The sequence below is a fragment of the Pungitius pungitius genome, chromosome 1 (assembly GCF_949316345.1).
Source record: "Pungitius pungitius chromosome 1, fPunPun2.1, whole genome shotgun sequence".
Lineage (NCBI taxonomy): Eukaryota > Metazoa > Chordata > Actinopteri > Perciformes > Gasterosteidae > Pungitius > Pungitius pungitius.
The window spans coordinates 12,166,691-12,185,455 of record NC_084900.1 but is presented as its reverse complement, the minus strand read 5'-3'; the positions used below and the strand labels follow the sequence as shown (position 1 = coordinate 12,185,455).

At 43.9% G+C, this 18,765-nt stretch overlaps 2 protein-coding genes across 10 annotated transcripts in view; one reads left to right on the top strand and one right to left on the bottom strand.

Annotated features, from left to right (window-relative positions):
• focad (focadhesin) overlaps positions 1–13,142 on the bottom strand; it is a 30,376-nt gene extending 17,234 nt beyond the window's left edge. Inside the window, exons 1-11 of one of the 3 annotated variants that reach the window (XM_037479127.2) lie at positions 13,012–13,142; positions 10,472–10,543; positions 9,966–10,040; positions 9,136–9,290; positions 8,038–8,136; positions 3,371–3,472; positions 2,960–3,173; positions 1,909–2,118; positions 1,744–1,831; positions 1,066–1,259; positions 11–271 (exon numbers count right to left, since the gene is read on the bottom strand). In XM_037479127.2, the coding sequence (XP_037335024.2) occupies positions 11–271; positions 1,066–1,259; positions 1,744–1,831; positions 1,909–2,118; positions 2,960–3,173; positions 3,371–3,472; positions 8,038–8,136; positions 9,136–9,290; positions 9,966–10,040; positions 10,472–10,528 (1,455 nt within the window). In that variant the 5' untranslated portion in view covers positions 10,529–10,543; positions 13,012–13,142. Of the gene's footprint in view, positions 1–10; positions 272–1,065; positions 1,260–1,743; positions 1,832–1,908; positions 2,119–2,959; positions 3,174–3,370; positions 3,473–8,037; positions 8,137–9,135; positions 9,291–9,965; positions 10,041–10,471; positions 12,359–13,011 lie in introns of those variants that run through there. The other 2 variants (XM_037479126.2, XM_037479125.2) reach the window with 2 other exon arrangements.
• Positions 13,143–14,356: 1,214 nt separating this feature from the next.
• Positions 14,357–18,765, top strand: part of mllt3 (MLLT3 super elongation complex subunit) — a 34,150-nt gene continuing 29,741 nt past the window's right edge. For 6 of the 7 annotated variants that reach the window (XM_037480731.2, XM_037480729.2, XM_037480730.2 and 3 more), the window contains exons 1-2: positions 14,357–14,493; positions 15,148–15,328. In XM_037480731.2, the coding sequence (XP_037336628.2) occupies positions 14,482–14,493; positions 15,148–15,328 (193 nt within the window). In that variant the 5' untranslated portion in view covers positions 14,357–14,481. Of the gene's footprint in view, positions 14,494–14,604; positions 14,670–15,147; positions 15,329–18,765 lie in introns of all 7 variants that reach the window. The other variant, XM_037480732.2, reaches the window with a different exon arrangement.

The following is an 18,765-nucleotide window of genomic DNA, read 5'->3' as shown; positions in this document are numbered from 1 at the left end:
GATCACGTACCTGGCAGGGGTCTGCGGCAGCGACGGCCTGGCATGCTTTCAGAGCCAGCTGGCAGACGTCTTCCTCACCCACGATGATGAGGTGGGTCACTATGAGGGCCACGGAGCCCAGCCGGCTGTGGCCGGACGACAGAGCCGAGCAGACGGACAGCAGCCACTCGGCTGCTGCCGCCGGATGGTCCGCCACCCTACGCAGCGAGAACAGCGCCACACTGAGCTCGCTGTACCACGGAGTGAGAGGAAGAGCCAACGGGGGACCGGACTGAGGAGGAGAAATGTCTGTCATGCTCAAATCTATGATGAGACATAGAAATAAGCTAATCAACAACTGGAAAAGAAGATGAAATGTTAAAAGAGAAAAGGAGAGGGTGGGAGCTTGGGCCTTGTAGAACAGCAGCTGGTCCATTCTTCCACACTCACTTAGTGTTGGACTGGAGGAGGCTTTTCATTTCAACAAAACGCAGAGGTGTTCAAGTCCAACTAGAATCACTCTCACTATTATTCGGTCATTGTTCTGTCATTATTAGCTAAATGACATGTAATGTAATATAGTGATATTACATTACATGTCATTTAGCTGACGCATTTATCCAAAGCGACTTGCATTGTATTATAACCCATGCATTACATTTTGCCTGGTCAGTCTGCTCTCAGACTGTTTTTAAATGTCTGAGCTTATCTGAATCTGGCTCAAATAATTGTATCTGACTTATTTATTAATTTATTAATGGGTACATGAGCAGTTTTCTCATAATACTTAGACTGATGTTATAATTAAGCGCTTTGCGACTTTTAAGCAGAAATTCAAACTTTTCCCACCCAGATTTGATCTGTCACTCACTGCTGAAAGTATAGAGCACAACGAAAAAATAATACTTTATTAATGGGTACATGAGCAGTATTCTCACTACATATAATAAACAGTCAGATACGACTATTTCAGCCAAACAAGCTAAGACGTTTAAAAATAGTCTGCTCTCAGGCTGGTCAGTCATTTTGAGTCATCGATAGTTGGCTGATGGTTCCAGAACTTTGCAGAACCGCTCTGAAGGTTACCTGACCGGGTTTCCCCGCCTGTCTGCTGATGCGGCGCAGAAGCCTGTGGGCCAGCTCCTTGTTGAGGCTGTGTGTCCGCCGGTCGGCCAGCGGCTCTGTGAGGTCCGAGCAGGACAGGAGCTGTAGCACAGGAAGAACCAGGACTGGACTCAACCAGGGCGACGGCTCCGGCTGCTCAGGAACTAAACTCAGCGCTGTGTCAGCGGCAGCAGAGTGAGAGAAGAGGAGAACAGATCCATTGGAGCAAATGAGGGTGTAAAAGGAGAGATGAAAAGATCAACGGGCGTTTGAACATGCCATCTTGGGAAATGAAGAATAGAGGAAAGGAATAAATCCCTGCAATGCGTTGTTTGTTCAATGTTATGACAAATACATATAATAACTAATGCAATTATTGGAAGGGTTGTAAATTAGCCATGTAATAATGCATAGCCAAACAGTATACAGGTCAATTTCAAGCTTAAATATATAATTTATCATTGGAAAATGTTGTTGTGTAATTAGCTTTTGAGAGAGCATAAACTGGGTTATGGCTTCAATTAAAGCAGTGCAAATGTGCTAAATATAGGGTTAAATGATCTAGTGTATCAAGAAGTACGTCATACAATCACACTCTCCCTGTGTGTCCAGCACTGGATGTCTCACCCATTCAACAGATTTATTAAAGCCGCTTTTTACCCAGACTGAGCAGGCTGGTCTGCTGAGCTGCAGGGACCTCTAACAGGAGCATAGCCACGCCCATCAACATCTCATCCAATGGCAGCTCCTGCAAAGGGAAACAGTGCAGGTGAGATGAGACACGGTTGATGAACTTGTCCACGACTTGGATCATGAACTACCGACCTGGTGACAGGTGGGCAGCACCCGCTGCAGCACGTTGAGCAGAGGGCGGCAGTCTCCGTTCAACTCCAGGCAGCGCTGGCAGGCACAGAGCAGGTGGAGAAGCAGGCCGACGCGCTCCGTCCGCCAGCGTTCCTTCGGGGCCGGGACGAGGTTCTGAAACAGAGCGTCCACGAATCCACACAGCTCCAGCACCGCCTCCACGCTGTCCACCTGTCAACACGGAGGAGAACACAAACTCCTTTCAGCGCTTCCATTCCTTCCATCGACCACAATGTGCTTGTGTGGTGATGAAGTTCATCTGGAAGTGCGTGAAACCAAACTGATGCGCCTGTGAGATATGATGGTGTAACAAGAAGCTGCTGCTTTCACCCTGTTTCTTGTTATTTTACATTACATGTCATTTAGCTGACGCTTTTATCCATAGAGACTTACAATAAGTGCATTTTTACCATAGAGATAAAAACTCAGAAGAACAAGTAACAAGAAAGTACAATTTGCGTAAAATAAGCAGTTTCAAAACATGTTATAGAAAAGTGCCATTATAAGTACAATTTAAGTGCTACGATTTGTTAGTGCTACGGTTTGCTAGTGTTTTAGTCAAGGTAGAGTCTAAAGAGGTGTGTCTGGAGTTTTCGGTGGAAGATGTAAAGGCTCTCTGCAGTTTGATTTAGAGAGAATTATTATGTATTATTATAACATGCTTCAAGTAATTGTGATAATTGGAGCATGTGTTTGTATGAAAATGTAAGTGCTCTTTGTCTTTGTGTCTTCTTTTGATACTCCCCTTTAAAAGACAGCAGAGTCAGAAAACCACTATATCTTGATTTTTTATCATTTGCACCATTTTAGAAGTGACTGTTATTGCTAAATCATCATGATTCCATCTTTAAATAGTCACATGGACATGCATCAGTTCCTGTGGGCAGAATATCCCATTGCAAGACATGATGTTTTGGAGCTATATATATATATATATATATATATTTTATCTATGACCTCTATGACGTAGGCCTGTAAGAGTTCTGCCTCACCACACCCTAAAGTGAGTCACCTGCATGTGTGGCACCAGCTGACAGAGGCACTGCAGAAGGCTTTCGGACACTAGGGACGTGGGGTCCTGGAGCACCGATCCAGCCCCTGGGTGTGCAGGCAGCAGCACCCCGAGGAGTCTGTGCCGCAGCAGGGCGTGCTGGGGTTGCCTCTGAGGCTCACAGTACAGGTATTGCAGGAAGGGGGCCAGCATGGTGATGAAGGAGGGTTCACTTCTGCAAAAACAGTCCACACAAGGTGAAAAGAAGAGATGTGCAGTGGTGGCGTGTCGGTCATTATTGGAATAACAGCTGAGAGTTGTGAGAGGAGTTATCGGGATGGGCGTCCGCCACAGATGGCACTGAAATTCATGCAGCGAGGGAGGGAGGAGATTTGATGAAGGGTTCAAGGCCTCTGTGGCAGCCATGCTAACCTGTCAGCAGCTTGGCCAATGAAGTCATCAATCTCCAGAAGCAGAGTGGGCCAGCAGTCCACGCGGTTCTCCAGCGCAGTGATGAATGGGTGAGGCCTGCTCCTGCAAAGCAACACAAACATATGTGCCCCAGATGTTCTGTGCTAAATGAACCACAGCAATGACTCTTTTGCATTTACAACTTTTCATCTCATACAAGAGCCCAGAAGTCTCATGTTATGTCTTCCAATTATTATTTTTGAATAAAATAGCAGTTTAAAACCTAGAGGTTTTCCTAGCCTCTACCTGTCCAGACAGTGTAAAATACACACAGCCTTCATTGCTCCATTTGCAGACCAGTAAGTCCAGACCAAACACAGGGGTCAAATCCAAGGTGAAGCCCACAGACGGGTCAACTCGACAGCACTTAACCCACGCATTCCTTCCATCGCATATGGAAGTGTAGGAAGGAAGTTCAGTGACTGAGCATGTCTGTGCTTGTAGCAGACTCCAGCCAGGCCTTGCCATGGACTACACAGCGGCTCCCTCCCCCCCCCCTCCCACTTTACATGCTGTTATCTGTCTGACCATCTCTGCCCCCCTTCTCGGGTTCCCTATGGCTGTCTCCCTGAGCCCAGATCCCATCCATCAGCCTCTCAAAGCGCTCCCTTGTTTTCAGGAGCCACACAAAAGGGAGCGGCAGAGACCTTCCTTCGTGAAGTTCACCTCCAAGTTCAGCGGTGGATCAGAGTGCTGGCGGACCAACAGGCCAGGTAAGAGCCGTCTGCTGGAAGGCTCAGCTTCCTGACATCTGCCGGGCACACCTAACTCTGAGGAGAAGTCTGGGTTTGCCTCATTACCACAGCAGGAAAACCTCCCTCAAACGTTAGCCTTCATGAATCGCATTTTCCTTGAAACCATCTTTAAGAGATAAACAATTATTGTCAGACATGCACAGGCAGCCAGAAAGCAGTCTCATATCGCATGACGTTAATAAGCACAACCTTTAGTTCCTTTAGAGAAACATAATTTCTTTAGTATACTTTGGTATTAGTACCGAAATACAAGTGCCATATTGGAACAATTGAAACTGCTCAAGTGATACCAGCGACACAACCATTTAACACAAATGCCATGAAAAAGTTATCCCTTATTATAAGAAGTAGTAGAGAAGACAACACAGAATTTAAGGTGACACGACGTGTCCAGTAAGAACACTACAGGCTGCAAAACCAAAAGCCAAATTGGGATCCTGTGGTGTGTACAGAAAGTTGTGTTTTTTTGTGAATGTGAGGTAACAAATAAAGACGGTGAAAGGGAAATCACTGACTGAAGACCTCATTTGTTTGCATTTGGCTACATCGGTTTCTCTCGATATCACTTCAGCTGTGTAGAGGGGGCAGGTCTGTGGACTGCTGGGTGCTGACATGCTCTTGAGCAAGGCACTGAATCCCTAGCTGCTTCAAAGTTTGCATATAGTAAATGGCAGCTCCATACCTGTGTCATGACTGTGTAATGAAGAGAAAAAATGCAGAATCGAATAATTAAGTACTCTTAAAGGTTGAGACCAGAAAATCACCAAATTTCCCTAGATGTTAAGGTAAAACACGCATCATAACATCAAAGTAATAGATCCTATCATTACTTCTATAAAATAGTAAATAATATGAGCAGGGGGGGGGGGGGGGGAGGAGCATAAAAGTGTGAACTGTGAACTAAAGGCTGATTCAGAATATTTTTAACAAGTATAAGACATTAAAGCGAATATTAAGGATTGCTTGCATTAAAGCAACTTCCAGAGATTTAACATGACAAATAATGTTGGTCTTGTTATTTTATAACCACTAATAAATTAAACATTTTTTTGTTTGTGCAGGTAGATTTCAGAAAGAAATCATAAAAACTTAACCCTGTTTTAAAATTCGGGCACAGCAGTTGTGATTTTTTTTTACTATTAGTTATCTATTTGTTTTTTTGTAATTAACTCATTACATGTCTAAAAAATATTTTTTCATCAGCTTATGTTTCATCATCTTTGTGATATTATACAACTTTTCATGTAAGCTTTTTTGGAATACATCACATTTGTTCTGCAGCAATTAAACATGTTGCAATTTCTCCCCCTAAATGATGATGATGATAAGAACACTACACTGTACACAAAGAAGCAATGTCACACTTCATCAATCATAACATGTCCTTCCCAGTTGGACCTGAATTCTTTAATGACAAGAGTTTGATAAATAAAAAAAAAGCCTTCAGCAGATATCCTCCATGGTCTCTAAATATTAATTATTGACATGATCCATCTGTTCACCCTTAGATTGCTAACTAGCCATGAGGGTAACTGCTGATTACTGGCATACACATCCAGGACAGACTACAGTCCGGTCACAAATCGGGGGCCCTGAACCCCCCCCCCCCCCCCCCCTCACCCTGCTGGGGGCCGGGGTGACTCGGAGTCTGCGTGGCAGATTGCAGGGAGCAGCGGCGAGCAGACGCTCAACAATGGACGGCAGTGTGCATCCTCCATTAATCCTGCAGCACTTAGTTGCCCAGCGGTGCCAGGATCTGCGACCAATAGAGGGCCAGACTGCCCGGGCCCAACGGCGCCTCCCTGCTGCCCCCCACACATTCATCTCCCCACCGGGGAGGTGTGGGCCGCCCGACAGACGCAGACAGCAGAGGCAGCGCCGGAGACAAAATGAGACGGAAGAGGACAATGGGAAGGAGGAGAGGGAGCGAGGCGGGATAGAGGTGAGGAGAAAAAGACGTTAAGAGGGTGAAAGGTACATGGCGAGCGGGAGAGAGGAAGGGAAGAACAAAAACAACTCTTTATATCACCCGCTGTAACTGATTAAAGAGGCCGCGGGGTCACGGCAGAGGTAAAGACTGGAGGAAGAGGAGGAGGAGGAGGAGGACACCCCTACACTATATCTGCCTGAACCACAGACAGCTAGCCCTACTCTGAATAGGAACTGGATAGCCAGCATGACTGCTCTCCTAACAAAAGCTTCTAAGTAAGCGGGGCCTTCATCACCACTGGCTCAGATATTGGTCAAAGTAAATGCTAAGTTTAGGAAATGCTAGTTTAATGGTTCAAAAATCACAAGCAGTAACACAACAGTTCACCTAGATGATCTAAACCAAAGAGCATCTGAGATGTGGATCAGAATCAGAAGCCATTTATCACAACATATGTTACACATGGAGGAATATGTCTTGATGATTGGTGTAATATATTAATCAAATTTAATAAAATACAATAAATAATTTGAAAATAAACAGGTAAGTATGTTAAAACACGTATTTTTGTACACGTTTCAATGGTGGAAACTATGTGCACAATGTTGCGAGGATGGAGTATTGGGTCTATGGGGGGCTCGGACTTTGTCAATGAGACCACCTGATGGCGGGAAGAAACTGTCAGGTCTTGGTCCTGATGGACCGCAGCCTCCTTCCAGAGGGAAAGGACTCAAAAAGGGTGTCTGAGGTGAGAGGGGTCAGCTACAATCTTTCTTGCCCTCCTCAGAGTCCTGGAGGGGGGACTCAATGATGGCAGTGTAGAAGTGAACCATTGACTTTGGCAGGTTGAATTTCTTCAGCATCCTCAGGAAGAACAACATCTGCTGAGCCTTCTTGGTGATGGAGCTGATGTTCAGTTCCAACTTGAGGTCCTGGGATATGATTCAGCCCAGAAAGCGGAAGGACTCCCCCGCGGCGATTGGAGGAGGTGGCTCCGCGTTCCTTCGACAAACCACCGTCTTCAGAGGGTTGTTTCGACTGCACCACGTCACCATTTGGTCAATCTCCAACCTGTGGGTGCACTCATCCCCACTAGAGGAGTCCAATGAGGGTGGTGTCATGGCAATGTTTCTGTGGCTCCAGAGTAGCCAGAGCCTACAGTTCCTCCCGGTCCGACTAACTTGAGTAGTGAGAATGGCGTTGGAGTTGAGAGGTGACGCTTCACAGGCAGCTACAGTCTACCCTTTTTCAAAGCTAAAAATGCTAAATCTTCCCGGTCTTCCCAGTCTACATTTAGACCTCTCCACACAGACTTTGCATTCAGCCAAAGCCTGCCCTTAACGAATATCCGCCACAGTGACAGTGTCCCAGGTGCATCGAGGCAGCAGCAACACGTTTACAGCACACTGATCAATATGATGCATCTGTATAAGATGTGCATGAGCGCAGGCTGAAAAGTATAGTTTGTGTTAGGGGAGGTGTATTAGAGTTCTGTAGGTTTGAGATGATGGAAGCTGTTTGTGGTACAGTGTAAGGAAACTATACCCTGTATAGCCCCTACTCGCCCCCCCTGAAATAGTGACCTATTTATTTGAGCAGTTCCCTAGTAAATAGAGTTAAAACAAGGGATACATAAAAATGACTAACATACAAACCAGGCTTATGGTTGAAATGCACTTATTTGTAAGTCACTTTGGATAAAAGCGTCAGCTAAATGACACGTAATGTGACCAGAGAACAGGGAGCAGAAATCAGCTCCGGGATTTGCTGTTGATTTTGAAAGCACCCATACTCCACTACATGATGTACTGAATATTACTCAACCAGATAACGTATCAAAGGATATCCTCAAACAGTGCAAAAATAACTTTTGAAATGTCATTGTATGTGATATGACCAATTATACAAGATATAGATCACCATCCCGTGTGTTGAAGACTGACCTGATGGAGTAAGGACAGCTGAAGTGTGGGACTCGTTCTCTCTGGTCGGCCTGCATCTGGAGCAGCCGTCCGATGTTCTTTATCAGCCCCTGGGGATTTCTGCTCACAGGGCCATTCACAAACGGACATAGATAATTAGGAAAGAGCTCCATTAGAAAAGAATAAGGAGCTTGTTTGCTTGAATACATACGGATGTTGATACAACTTTGATACATACCATACGTATGCCATAAATCATATTGATAGTAGACCTTTGCATGGGGTCATTGTCTCTAAATGGAACTCGTGAATTTTAATTTATATATCACAATCCGTGGATATGTTTCCATGCATGCACAGATTATATTAAAGCAATCATTTATTTGATTTTGTTAAGTGTAATGAGTTAAATTAGGTAATTTAGTATCACAATATCTCAAGGATTTGATTGAAATACAGTGAGTTATCATGTTGAAATATTACCTAGCCTTAACTCAAATTCATACTTGTGACTGTTGACTGCTAGTGTTCAGTCGGAATGTGGTTACCAACAATATGAAGACCAAAAAAACTTTCATACTGCTATTTAACTATTCTTAAAAGGTATCAAAAACAAAAAAGTTCCATATATTTATTTGAGCTTTTTCTCTGAAAACAGCTTCCTGCTGGAAACCCCGTTGACAGGACTGCAGAGAGATGAGGGTAACCACTACAAGTCCTCATTTGATGTAGAGTTCACATATCAACACATTTACACAGGTAGATATACCTTTTATTTTGGATCTGTTTATCGTGTAAATGGATGATGGTATTTCTTTGGTCGCACCAATAAGGTCAATTTAAAATGATCACTCCTCATGTTCCATATAAGAGGAGTCCTCATGTGTTGAATAGAAAAGGTCACTCTGCAGTTGGACCTGATCCTCCTGCTCTGAGAACATCACATCATCCTGAAAGTTATATTCTGGACGTTCTATTTAAATAGAATATTTTTATTTATCTGTATTTGTCTGTCACCTTGACTGGCAGAACTCTGAGAGTTGCGGCTTGTGAGTACTATTGACAGAGTTATGTTGACCGAAAAACAAAAACAACAGTTGTCTCAAAGCTGTGACGTACCTGCAGGAGGGCAGCAGGTTGAGGACTCTGTTGAGAATGTAGTGCAGGTCTGCGTGGCCTTGATCCACCAGCAGCACCACGGCATCGCAGCAGGCCGAGCGCACCGGAGCGCAGTCACTGCAGCACTGCTGCCACAGGGCCTCCAGCGCCGGGCCCTGCACAAAGGACTCCAGATCTGGTTCTAGATTCAGCTTGAAAGCTCCCGTTCAATAGGACTCACATGTTTGACAACTCCTTCAGTCAGGACAAAGAGCGTACTGAATTCACTGGCCATCTTGGTTTGCCGTCCATGTTCAGATATAAAAACGTGCTATTCTCAACAAGGCAAGTGCACAGAGTGGAGTTCAGAACTCCTCTAGGTCCGTCTGCAACGACCAGCCACTGATGGTTATCTGCTGCAATGCGTTCTAAATGCTCGGGTCAGGAGGATCAGCCGATGACGCTAAAAAGCCATCAGGAGTGGAATACGTTCCCCATGTTGGCTACCAATGAATAAACAGTTGTCAATTCATGGTTTGTTCATATTTCTTCATTTTAAAACTAAATATGCAATGATGTTAACATTAGTTCAATAAATAAATAATGCCCAACAATGAATAAAAGGCTTCAATGACACTATATCACCTGTACTGCTTACAGTGATCAGTGATCTCTTATTGGCGCTAAAGACCCCAAATGGAGACTCCTTAGTGTGCATAGTCCAATATCTTCTCCAATTAAATCTAATGAGCACTGCTGTGTTATATCACGCCCAAACGTCATGTTAATGTCATGTTAATACGGGAAACCCTTCACATTCAGCGGCAGCGAAGCTATTACAACAAACTCACCTGGGTGCAGGACTGTGTGATTTTCCCATTGGTTTCTTTCTCCTTCAGCACAGCAGCAACAAGCTGTCTCACCGTCTGGAAAAGAGAAAGCACATCTGGTACATGTCTGATTTAAGAAAGGTTTGCTTTGATAGATGGATCTTCCTTGTGGTTTTCTCGATCTTTTCAGCATCAAACAATCTCCTTTTGTTGGTTTGAGTGGTGACCAGCACGTGCCTGCTTCTCCGCCATTGGTCGGCAGTTCTAGCCAAGCCCCCACATTGGCTAACAGGATATGAAGATTGGCACGAGGGCTGAACCTAGGAGTGTTCATCCCAATGACAGTTTAACTATCCTAGGAGATACGTTCACTTGCTTGTGAGATGAAGGGATCAATATGCCACAGAGCCTCGTGAGCACATTTAGACAGGTCAGTGTTGTCTCAAATCAAACCAGGCCGTTGTGAACTAGACCCTTGACATTGGGAATATGGAGGTGACGACCAGTCTTACGAGTCAGCAGCTTACCTGGGCTTGTATGACGGGGCTGTGAAAGTCAAATCGTGTCTTCAGACTGTCCGTCATATCTGCAGGTCAAGCCTTGGAGGGCGGGGGGGGAAAACGTTAGAATGAGTTCAATAACCTTTGTGGTAGTTAATAGTGTTAGGACTTAAAGGAACTTGGTTCAGCCCTTCTGAACGTCACGCATCAGGAGTGTTTTGAAGTTGGCCTGTGAAACAAAAGCAGAGTGATGCTCTGAGCCACCTGTTGCAATGTAGCATTGACAAAGACAACCATCCCAGGCTGAAGCCCTGCTTGGAGGCGCTCAGGGGGGCCGACACCCCTCTGCAAGGCGATTCAGGCCTTGTGTTATTAAATGATTTGCCTGCAGCCACCGCATCATTTTGCATTGAATTATTCACAAGTCGTCAGTTTACCACTACGCTCATTAAGTCCCAGGGGGCCCATCTCAGGGTATCAGTCCTGCCGGTACGGAGCACAGGATCTGAGCGCCAGCTGTCAGAGGCCTGCAGACCACAGCTGCACTCCAGGACGCGGCAGGTCCCCTATCGGCCCATGCTTCAGGGAGCATCTGTGTGCTTCCTTGATCCGCTTTAGAATAAAACTACTTTTAGTTCTGGAAAATGGTTTCTGAGGCAACGCTCGTCTTCCTGACCTTTAACGAGAATGAAGTACAGTTATTGTTTAAATGGCTGATTGAACTTTACTTTACTCTTTTATTTCTTCACCTGCAAGTATAAACGCTGCTGTGGCTAAACGATGGTCCCCGTGGAGGATTAAAGAAGCACCATCTGTCTACATGTGACTTCAGGGGAGAAGTTCACAGCCTCGCCGATATATTAGTTTACCAGGTCTGTGAACGCAGGGAACACGAGCAGTCTCAACAACCCCCTCCCCAAACAAAGACACCCACCCCCGCCCTGTTATCTAACTGATAACCACGCCTGCCTTGCTGTACTGTCCACCAGCCGGCTCCTGCTCGCTCTGCACTGGCTCCCACTGACATTCAGCTCCATGGCCACGTAAACCGGTAAGTACTGCTGCTATACAGTTCAGACAATTAAGAGACAATCGACTGGTGTTTGCGGACAAACATTCTGCTAATAATGAAAGATCCACATGTATTACGACGATATTTTTAGCTAAAAACTTGAGTTGAAGGTGTGTGCGTGGTAGAAGTTGACTTTTTAGTGAAACTAATTATAACGATAGTCATCACTTGTCATGGCTCATGACAGCTATAATTTGGAAGAAGCTGGCTTCGAGGAATCAGGAAACGTTTATTGCCATAATATGCCTGACTTAAGGCAGCGGATGGTCAGCTAAAGCTAAAAAAAAAAACCCATTCCAGTGGTTTCTAGAGCATATGTACCTGAGAGGAAAAACAATACGGGCTGGCCTGTCCTGCCAGGTCTGCATTGGCAACAAAAGGGAGCACAATACAGAGACAGTGTTGAGCCTACAGTGCTTTAGAAATGACCCCACTGAGGCTTTACTGTGTGAGTGAGAAACACACAGTCCGACTGACACGTGGGACTTCTGATGGGCTTTCAGGAGACACAACACACACACATTGCCTCATTTCAAACAAAAGGTACACACAATCGGTGGTCTTCTCAAACATGTGAAAACACCTTTAAATAAAAAGGGTTGGTTGAGGATAGTTTGGATTAATAAATCATTGCGTCATTAGATACTTATTAGGGCTGTGAAACAAGAAGTTAGTTGATCGATAAAATATTTTCATAATCCTTTATGAAGTCATTTATGGACAAAACGCTCTGCTGGATGCAGTTCCCCAAAAAGGAATGTGAAAATGGTTTTAATAACTAATTAAAAGCTAGTTATGGATATTACCATGGTACTTTGAACTGTCTTTGACAAGATGGTAATGTATATATATATATATATATATATATATATACACACACACACACCAAAATGTTGAAACCGGACGATGGAGTTTTGACCACTAACAGTGCAATGGAGCGGTGGCTGTTATCCTGATACCATGGATTTTGTATCAAAATGCTGCCATGGGTGAAGCCAAAACGCCTCACATCAAACTATTAACGTGGTGATTGGCAGTAGAAGGTAAATGACAATAGTAGCGTATTCATTGATTTTAAAGGGGGGCTCATAATGATTTTGATAATGAGGTTTACTGCTGCCCTCCCAACTCTGTGAGCAGGTTTGTGATCTGTCCATGGGCTCCACTGTCCCGACATCTCTCAATTGCGGTGCTGATGCAAGTAGTATATAGTATTTAACCGTATATCTGCTGACCTATTCGACAATGAGTTACTACGTCAGCATAATAAAACAATCTACAACACACGTGGCTAGATAAATAAGTTGTAGCTAGCTGACCCGGCTAATATTGCTAAAAGTGAGTGATGCACAACAGCTGAAGATATTCCGTTATCAGAGGCAATTACTCGTAATAATACAGCATAGTGGACCGCACTCCTCCTGCAATAGAGTATCATAACAGTCTCTCGGTTTAAAGTAAATCCATGTTAAACAGGTTGCTGCCATAACTTTACCTCAACACCCTGCATCCCGCAAACCAGCAAGTAACTACGGCACGTATGGAGGACCAAAAAGACCGGAGCCAGAGGAGTCAAACGCACACACAACTATCACGTTCTAGTAAGAGGCGAGTAACAATCAAGACTTTACTGTAAACTGACCACGGAAACTTTGAATATCAAGTTTAATTTAAGTAAATAAGTACACGCATGAGTCAGTATTAACAGCTCAGATGGAGTTGCTCAAATTAGTTTACTATTACATGCATTGCGTGTTCATTTTATGTATTTAGTCTAATTGTATTAGTTTAAGTTATCGGATTTTCATGGGTGACCTGAGTAGAATAGATTTGTAAACATTAAAATACAATCAAATTGGCACAAAAAGTGTGATCGTAATGTATAATCACGTTGATTTTTAAAGTTCCGTTCTCGTTGTTCTTTTTGATCAAGTCAAATGTGTTGTTGTCGCCATCATATCAGTCGTCCATTAGCCATTGCTTTGATTGCTTTAAACGGGTTTGATCAATTCGTATTATAAACTGTTAAAAGATTCCTCTTTAGGCAGCTTCCCACGAGGCAGTTGCGTCCCAACGATTGGAGGGCCGTGTACCTGCTCTTCTCTTATTGGCTCTTTTCCCGTCTTGTGCTCCGTCTCAGACCCGCCCCAGTTGGCCAAGCTGCGCATGCGCGCTGACCCTCGGGTTCGTAAGGTTTGTCGAATTGAGGAAAAGAGGTAGCGGAAACGAAATAACTTTATGTTAAAATAAAAGGATGCAAAATTAGCAGAAACATGGAATATTATGTTACTGATACGTGCGGGCAATGAACCTGTCGATTCCACAATAGAAGAAATAAAGAATATAAATGCAATTTTCAATTAATCCTTTAACCTATTACTTATCTGGGTTTACTATCTGGACCAGCAGCCAGGGGCCCACTCTAGCACATACATATGAAAACAGATGGAACTTGTATTCAATAAGTTATGTCATACAGGTTTGGATTGGGAGATGATGCTTATAGATGAACCTAATGTTATATAGTAGCTGATTAGTTCACTCGCAGTACATGAGCAGTAAGTAAAAATCAGATCACCGATTTCTCATGAAATAACGTAAATTGCAAAACCATCAGTCATGTGTGCCTGCTACTCATGCCACAGTATTTGTAAGACCATGGTCTTGAGTAAATACAATGCAAATACCGTTTCACGACAACGAAAAATTAGGTAGGCATCGCTTGCTATTCTGCAAATCCGCAGACTAGAATAACCGCACTGCGATGTGTTTTACTTTGAAAGTCTGCAGCGGAACTTCTCAATGGTGTAGAATTGCGTTTTGACTGCCGGCGAGTCTCTGGAAGTCTCGAGCGTGACTTCAGTCCAGGAGAGACCATGTCGGCTGTGATAGGCAGACTGAATGCACCTCTGCTCACATTTAAAACGAGTTCTCCATGAAATAACAGCGACGTGGGGCCTCAAGGATGGCCAACTCGGTGAGTAGCCCGCTGGCGGATTGGCTTGCTCGCCCAGTCTAACGGAGTATAATTTTGGATATTGTACCGCCTTGTCTCACCGGAGGAGCCGGTGTTTTTTCCTCTGCACAGCTAGCCAGAGCCGAGACGTGCCGCGGTGTCCTGCCCGGACAGTGTGATGCAAACCCCCCGCCCTGGTGCTTTTCATGTGTTCTCCTTAACCGTACCACCAAATCTCACTCGGCACAATGTTCCACGCGGTGCTTAAAGTAGCACGTAAATGGCTGATATGTCAACTTTGGAGTAGTTGTGGATACATTGTGATTTAACACTCGCATGTATCTGATATAAAGTTCGCGTAAACGTTCCGGTAACGTTCTAATTCCATATCATGAAAGGACCCGTATGCTCACGCTAATAATTCAAAGTGAAGTAACTTAAGTCAGGCTCACACAGGTGTAAACGTGGCGAGGACAAGCGCTGCATTAATGTTAGCTGTTCTTTGCAAGGAGTTCCCCATTAATGTAAAATGAAAAATCGCAGAATCGTGAAATGATTCATTTTTATATTTCTGGTTTCTATTGGAGTGACGTCAGGGTGGACGTCATTTTTGCCTGTTTTTGTTGGTTCGTATGAGCATGCTTCAGTAATAACCTGCAGGCTTGTGTTCGGCAGGGGGCTGTTCAGGTGAAACTCGAACTCGGTCATCGTGCTCAGTTGAGAAAGAAACCTACCGTGGAGGGCTTCACCCACGACTGGATGGTGTTTGTCCGAGGACCAGAGAACTGCAACATCCAGCACTTTGTGGAGAAAGTGGTTTTCCACCTCCACGAGAGCTTCCCCAAACCAAAAAGAGGTATGTCATGTGTTCCTCCCTCGCGTGGCTCTGTTTCCTTTTTAGCTGTGCTGTGAATCCACACAAGCACGAAAGAGCCTGGAGCATCCTTGGTGAGCTGCTGCAGTAAAATGCTCTCACTCATTGTGAAGACAAGGTAGTGAAAAGTTCAGTCGAATGATATAAATGATGCTGGCCAAAGATGAAATAATGTAGCTCGATGAATCGCATGATTTTCTGTGATTAACAGGCATTAATCGCATCATGCGTCAAATTCAATAATACATTAAAAACTAGTGTATTGTACGCTTTTTATTTTAAAGTAATGTTATCATAAAATTAAAAACGAGCACTCTCTCACGGTAAAATCCGTTTTCCTTTTGTTTCTGAAATGAGTACCAGAAGAACCACTTGTCTTTGATCAGGGTGCAGCATGATGAAGCATATTTTCAGTAACAAGGGTTCCCGTTAGAGTTGACTCAAATGGTCTAGCACAAAAAAATGACCTTTTTTTTTGTCTGTAAAGACTGCGGATGTCCTACTTTCAGTGATGCAGGTTGAGCAGTTACACAATGACAAAATTGACTTTTAACGTCCACTTTTTTTAATTCAGTCCAACTTTTCTTGCTTAATTTTCTTACTCCTCTGCACCAAGCCAGTTGCTAAGACAATCGAGGTAATGTTTTCATAGGATAAAGAAGCTCTCTTCTTCTGAACAATATGACAAGCAAGAGAGAACCACCTTTCTCAGGGTGCAGATGTTGTACTTCACCCTGCTGTGTGCGTCTGCAGGTCGTCAGTGAGAGCAACAGTAGGTCGTTGCTCGTTGTAACGGCGTCGCACTGTTTCATACACCTTGTGTGCTCTCCTCACGGCGCTCATGTTGGGGGAGGCTCGTACATGCTTAATTCGCTATGCCTTGTATGACTCTTTCCACGCAGTTCTATTTTTATTTTAAATTTAGTGTTTAGTTTCTGTCTTTCTTTTGTCTGCTTGTTTCTTTCTTTTTTGCCTGGTTTTGTTCTTGTTGGTCATTGTTAAAGCGTCTTGTAGCGCTATGTAAAAAAAAAAAAAGAAAAGTATTATTATTTGTTGCAAATTGTTTTTGCGTTGGTTTGTCGACTGTTCTCCTGCACCCTACATCCAATGTAGTTGCAGTCTTGCTCCACTGGTTGTTTGGGTAGCTAATCGGCTGCATCAATGACGTGAAACGCTTTGGAGTTAAATGGATTTTTATTATAATAAACAACAAATGTATTCATCTTTTTTTTTTCTGTCGCTCATGGTGGGGCCACCATTGCCCTCTATGGACTAGCCACCACTGATAGTTCTACTCACAAAACCCAATCAACCTAATCCCCAGCGCATGTCTTTGGCCTGTGGGAGGAAGCCGGAGTACCCGGAGAGAACCCACGCAGAACATGCAGACTCCACACAGAAAGGCAGTCCTACTCACAAATGGAATAAAATCATTTCATCAAAAATATCCGATTTTGACTTAATGATGATGGTGTCTGTTGGTCGGTTTTGCACACTCTAAGGCACTGGCCTTTTTAACAAGCTAGTGAGTTTGAAGCAGAGAGGAAGTCTTTAGAGTCCAGGGAAACTGCTGATGGACAGATCCACAGGCTGGATTCGATTAGTCCAAAAAATGTCCTCCTAACCAAGCATTTATTGACCTCCTGCGGAAAACATCACAGGTTCAAGGAAAGATGGTCAGAAGAATTCATGAGGAGACAGCCGCGGTTTTTAGGGAATCCGACTTCACTTTCACTAAGCTACATGATGCAACAGGAGATGTTAGTGACGTCAGTCCGCAGCAAATGTCTACAATTTTTACAACTGATCCGCTACCAAGATAGTTGTTGATTCATTTTAATTTGACATATTTATTGATAAATCTCCGGGTCAGCGTGTTTGACGAATCAAAGTGCCGTGGACCACTGCAGAGTAAAATGTGTGTCTACTGAAGAGATGTAGCTATTATCACATGGTGAGACTCTGGTACCACATTAGTTTGTGATGCGGTATCTCACTGTGCCATCAAGGACCAACTATCTCGGGTTTGAAAGCCATGCTTCTCTCCTGATGGAGCATCTGGTCCAGAAGGGAAAACTTACCGTCTCCTCTGATTCAGCGTTTTTCAGCCCTTTGTGAGTTGTTGGGTGAGATTGACGCTTGCCTTCGGTCCATTCTTAAGTCCTCATATTTATCCTCATGCATTTACATAGTTATAATATAAAGCACATATGTCAAACTCGCGGCCCGCGGCACCCCCCCGTGTATATATATATTTTTAGATTTGTATGGCACACAAAAAAAAAGAACTCAGTTTCGCTTGGGGAAAAAAACTACTTACAGGGGCTTTACCCCTATAAGACATAAAGGACAAAGCCTGGAAGTCTCTTTTATGTTAGCCTAGTGTGTGGACAGTATATATGTAAAGGTTTTACTTTGAGTAAAGCAGAACAAATACAGAGAGGCTTTAGTGGAGGCCTCACGGCCACTTCACGCACAGGGCAGACCTGCAGTTTTCATATCTCAGCCGTTTCCCGGCAAAATTCTAAGTCCCGTCTCTCTGTGGAGTCGTCGGAGCCAATGGAATCGAGCCAGACCCACGTGGGATAGAGCGCCAGCTTCGCTGGCAAATAAAATGAACGAAGAAGAACGAACGAATGTTCTCTAGTGTGAAGAACTCTAGCTTTTCGTCTCCGTGGTAACGGCAAGGAGAGCTTTGGAGCATGTTGTTGTCGTATCTATGGCAATGAATGCATCATCTGTGATGACTTGCCACGAGGAACGAACGCTGTCTATCAAAGTCGAATATCTGCTTTTTGAGAAGAACAGTCTTTTTAGAGACATCAGCATTTTTCACGACACTCCAGTCTGCTTTAAACCATATTATGGCTGGAAGTAATGAGTTGAGTCTGGGGGTCCTCAGGGACATTTAGCGCCTTCCCTCAAAATACAAAATCTGACAATAGCTCAAACTAATGCAAAACGAGGCAGTCTCCTGACTGACGAAGCTGGTCGGTGAACGACAGGAGTTCAAGAAAGATTCTCTGACTGAACTGGAGAATTTCCACACCCAGGCCAACGCTGACAAGAGAGAAAATAAGCCGCCTTGAGGAGGATGGTAATCAAAGTGTAATAGATCTAGAGATGATTATCGCAGACATGACCGAACAGTTTGATAAAGACAAAGGAGAACAATTTATATTACCACATACTTCTTTAACACTTTTGATCTTTTAAAAATGTAAAAAGATTAGTACTCTACATAATGTATTCTCAGCACAAACCTGTTTCTTTATGAAATGCATAGGTAGGTGAAATGGTATTACTTTATGTATAATGTTATGCATAGAAAGAATGAAGTCATTCATTCACTCCCAAAGCACAGGAGCTCAGCAGCTTCTTGGCTCCATGCAGGAAAAACCGTTCAGGAGCAGCGTTGA